At 42.9% G+C, this 4162-nt stretch overlaps 1 protein-coding gene across 1 annotated transcript; it reads right to left on the minus strand.

The window, feature by feature from the left end:
• Positions 1-274: 274 nt before the first annotated feature.
• On the minus strand, positions 275-2731 carry FPGT (fucose-1-phosphate guanylyltransferase). The gene is made up of 2 exons (XM_010157493.1): positions 2578-2731; positions 275-1725 (listed from the first exon to the last, which is right to left on the minus strand). Exons 1-2 carry the CDS (start codon positions 2729-2731, stop codon positions 275-277), a joined length of 1605 nt encoding a protein of 534 aa, XP_010155795.1.
• Positions 2732-4162: the final 1431 nt, after the last annotated feature.

Genomic DNA, 4162 nt, shown 5'->3' on the forward strand with positions numbered 1-4162 from the left:
CAAAACATAACAATGTGCACCCCAAGAAAAGTCACCAATTAGTGTTTTAAGAGATCTGAAATATTAATTGCTTCTTTCATCAAAAGAAAAGTTCATCTGCATTTGCTGCATTATTAATGTTATGCTACAACAACATTGTTAATGCAATTTCATTATTCTACTTCAATGAAATCAGAGAAAAGATCTGTGTACTTTTTTCTTATGATTTTGCAAGCTGGGAAGTAACCAATCATCCTCGAATGAAAACAGGAAATTTGTTCAAGTACTGTTCCTTCTAAAACCCAGACTTCTCTTTTCGTCTTTGTAGACAAATCTCGTCATAAATTTGCTTCCTAAACTTCAACATGTCTTCTACGTCTTTGAAGGTGAGCATTTCTTCAACAGACAAGAGCTTAAAGCCATTCAATTTAACAGCTGACATGTGCTGCACAGAATTCAACATTTTTAATGACATTCTAACTGATTCACTTAAAGTGGAACAAACAGGAAAAATCCTAGCAGTCCACAACCCCAAATGTGTGCTCTCACTGGAAAAGAGCTCATCTGAAACTTTTATACCCCAGAGGTCCAAGCATTCTAATAAACTGACTCCAAAAAACTGGAGTGAACGTATATCCGACAACGATTTCACACTCTTTTTCAAGTCATCTTCCACACTAAACACCATACTTGCATACTTCACTTGACCATTGATTTTTATACTTAATGAACTCAGAAAACAGTTCGAAGGTATGTCCACTTTCAAATTTATGTATGATCCACTAATAATGCTGTTCTTCCCTACGGAGACCTCAGGTCCGATTCTAGAGCATTCAATAATGGATCCAGGTCCTATAGAACATCCAGGCTCCAGTACACTTTGAATGACACTTGTGGATTGATCCAAGGTCTCAGCTTTGTCAGAAAAGATGCTAAAAGCCACGGGCAGTAAGCCGAGCTCAAATTTCAGTTTGCTATTGGATGTAAAATGATACAAATACTCTTGAGTAGTCCCAATGTGATAGAACTTCGAGTTGTTCAAGACGATAACATTAAGCGTCGTTCCTCTCAGAAGGGAGTACAGCTTCTGCCGTACTTCTATTAACTGCGACTCCTCTTTTGTGACGTTACGGGTATTCTTAGTGTAATCTTGAGTGGCTCCAGGTCCCAGGGCCTGGAGGAAGTCACCATACGCATCTATTTCACAGCAAAGAGAGCCCATCTGCTTATAAAACGTCAGCAGCTGCTTCGCAATGCCATGATCCATGTAAAATATACTGTCTGTATACACACACTCCGAGTCCGTTTCTGAGTCACTGCGAGCTCCAGAGGATCTCGGCTGTGAACGATTCTCTCTGACGCACACTGCACCACACTGGCGCATCGTCTCGATGTCAGGCTTGTGCAGGAAATGACGGCAAGATGTGTATTCAAGTCCTCCTTTCCCTGAAAAACTGGATGGATCTAACACAAACACTCCGTGAGTGGTCCCCACTGTCAAATCCGAAGGGTGAGCTAAGGCGGTAAATCCAGGTTTATCAAATGTGACATTTTCTGTAACTCCAGTGCTGTAAAGTTCTATGTCATCCGAGCACGTAATGAGAATTCCCGGTTTCATCCGACTGGGGAAATCAATGTATATGGCGAGCTTCAGTTCCAGCATCTGGTAAATGGGATTGCCAAAAGGCAAAGCTGTGAAAATCTTTCCCAGTGCACTGGCATTTGGTAAACGTTGACTGTAACCACCTTGAAGAAAAAGACATTTCTAATTATACAGTGACACTGTATGTAAGTAAGAAAAACCAAACCTTATTTCACATATACACAAAGGTATAACATCCCCCACCCCCCAGCTCAGTCACGTTCTGAGCATTTCTTAAAAAGTGACAGATGTAAAAATATCATCCATCATTCTTCTTCAACCATTTCTCAAGGCAGATCTGACCTTATGACCAAAATTTAGCCTGCCTTAAATAGCTTATAGGAAACCTGCGGTTCGTTTCATTACCTTTAGTTTGCTTCAGAGCTGGAATCTGGACCACTTGTCTATAACTAAAGTGGAGAAAGCAAATGACACCTGCTCTTCGCCTGAAAAAAAGAGGAGGACCCCTGCATGCCTACTGTGAATTTTAAGTCAGAGGTGAGACTAATGAGCAGTGGTTTGCTCAGGTGACTTGTTATACCCTGGTTTCTTTCTACTCTGCAAAACTGACACACCTTTTGGAACTGTTCTAACTGGCTAAGGTGGCAAGCATTCAGCCTGCCTATAGCCACGAGGACCCCTACATCCCCTCCCCCCAGAGAGGGCCATGCTCCATAAATGGGTATTTCAGGCAAGAGTTTAATTCAGATACTCTTGAATTACACTTCTTTCTCCACTCTTTGATCAAACAACTTAAGGGCCGAGAAGAAATGCGTGACAGTAATATCCCCTAAGCATCAATCTAATTTCAAATGATCAGGTCAGGGACAACTGGAAATACTTTTCTGAGAAAACTGTATTTCAGAACTCTTGACTCCGACATTGTACTTTTTAGGAAAAAAACAAAAAAAGGGAGGTACAACCTTAAAGAGTGTGACATGTAGAACAGAGCTTACCAGAATGAATTAGCAGCACAATAAAAGAAGCCCATTTATCACCATATAGATCTTCCAAGCATCGAAGAACATGAAGTGTTGATCCACCGTTTCCTATAGAAAAAACTAGTTTAGTATCCATGGAAAAGAGCACCGATGATATCTGCACAGACATGCCAAGCACACTGGGATCTGCTGGAGGGCGATCAGGAAGCACGTTTTCAATGCTGCCTTTTGGTCTAGCAAACGTGTCATTTAGTTTTTACGAAGTCCTTCTGACTGCAGAGACGATCTTATAAACAAACTGCATGTCAGTGGATGGGTATGTACCTGAAAATTCCTAAACCAGTTCAGACCAAACCGTCTTTCAACTGTACTGCAGTTGGTAAAATCATGCGGCGATGATGGGCAAGCCTTGTGCCCTTAGAGGGAGGCACCTTGTGTAGACAGCTCTTAGGAAAATACCGTGGTTTCCCCTTCCAGTCACTCTCTGAAGGGCCCCAGCACTTGAAGCGTTTCATCATTTCAACAGGCCACAGCTTAGCCACAACAACTAGCTCCTGAAGGAAAACAAGTCACCCAGACGTTCACTGCTGACTTGAAGCAAGCATTCAAAAGTAATTCTGACAGTTACAATATGGAAACGAGAAAAAACCTTTGGGACACAAGGAAATGGTTTGGGATGTTTTTATGTGCTCCTACAACTTATAACTTATAGATTTCTAAAAATTAACCTCTGCCTATTATTCTACACTGCAGACAGGCTACGGAGATTAGTTACCTTCTACAAAGTGAATGGGTATTAAGAATTGTAGGATGGTATTATGAACAGTCAGACTACTTTCTTGTCGGTTTTTGCCATGCGTTGGGTAATGTATTAAAACATATTCAATTGTTTAAATTTAAAAAATCGGGGGAAGGTAAGAAGTCTGAATTTACAAAACACGTAAGTTAGTGTTATCCTATATTCCACACAATACACGCAGAAGAGCTGTAGAGCATCACCAACATACACTCACTCAAAACCACCACGGTGGAGTCGCAGATGGTACAACAGGAAGCAAATGGCCAAAATTAACTTACATTAAGTGCCAGAGAGCAGCCAACCCATAATGCAGGCAGCTGCACAGCTGAATCCAAGCTACACACTAACGACAGGACAACCTACACCTGTGGGTAATTAACACTTTAGACTTGACCAGGATTTTGGAGCCTTTTCATCGCAGGAGACACCAAGCCTGCTCCTACCTGACCCAAAACAAGCGTCACTGTAAGTGTATTATACAAGTATAAATGTATTGAATGAATAGGTGGGATCCTGTTCATCCCCATCCCTGGAAGTGTCCAAGGCCAGGCTGGATGAGGCTTGGAGCAAGTTGGTCTGGTGGAAGGTGTCCCTGCCCATGGCAGGGGGTGGGACTGGATAGGTTTTAAGGTCCTTTCCAACCCAAACCGCTCTGTGGTATCAGGTGACCGTCGCTCAGGTGCCAATGCCCTGCCGGCACTCGACCTGCCGCCTGCCCGCACCCACCCGTGAGGTCCCGGACTCACACCGCGACTCTTCCCTCTCGTCAGGCCTCCTGCAAGCCCGGCCGGCCCCACGGAG

Source organism: Eurypyga helias, unplaced genomic scaffold (assembly GCF_000690775.1).
Source record: "Eurypyga helias isolate BGI_N326 unplaced genomic scaffold, ASM69077v1 scaffold10198, whole genome shotgun sequence".
Lineage (NCBI taxonomy): Eukaryota > Metazoa > Chordata > Aves > Eurypygiformes > Eurypygidae > Eurypyga > Eurypyga helias.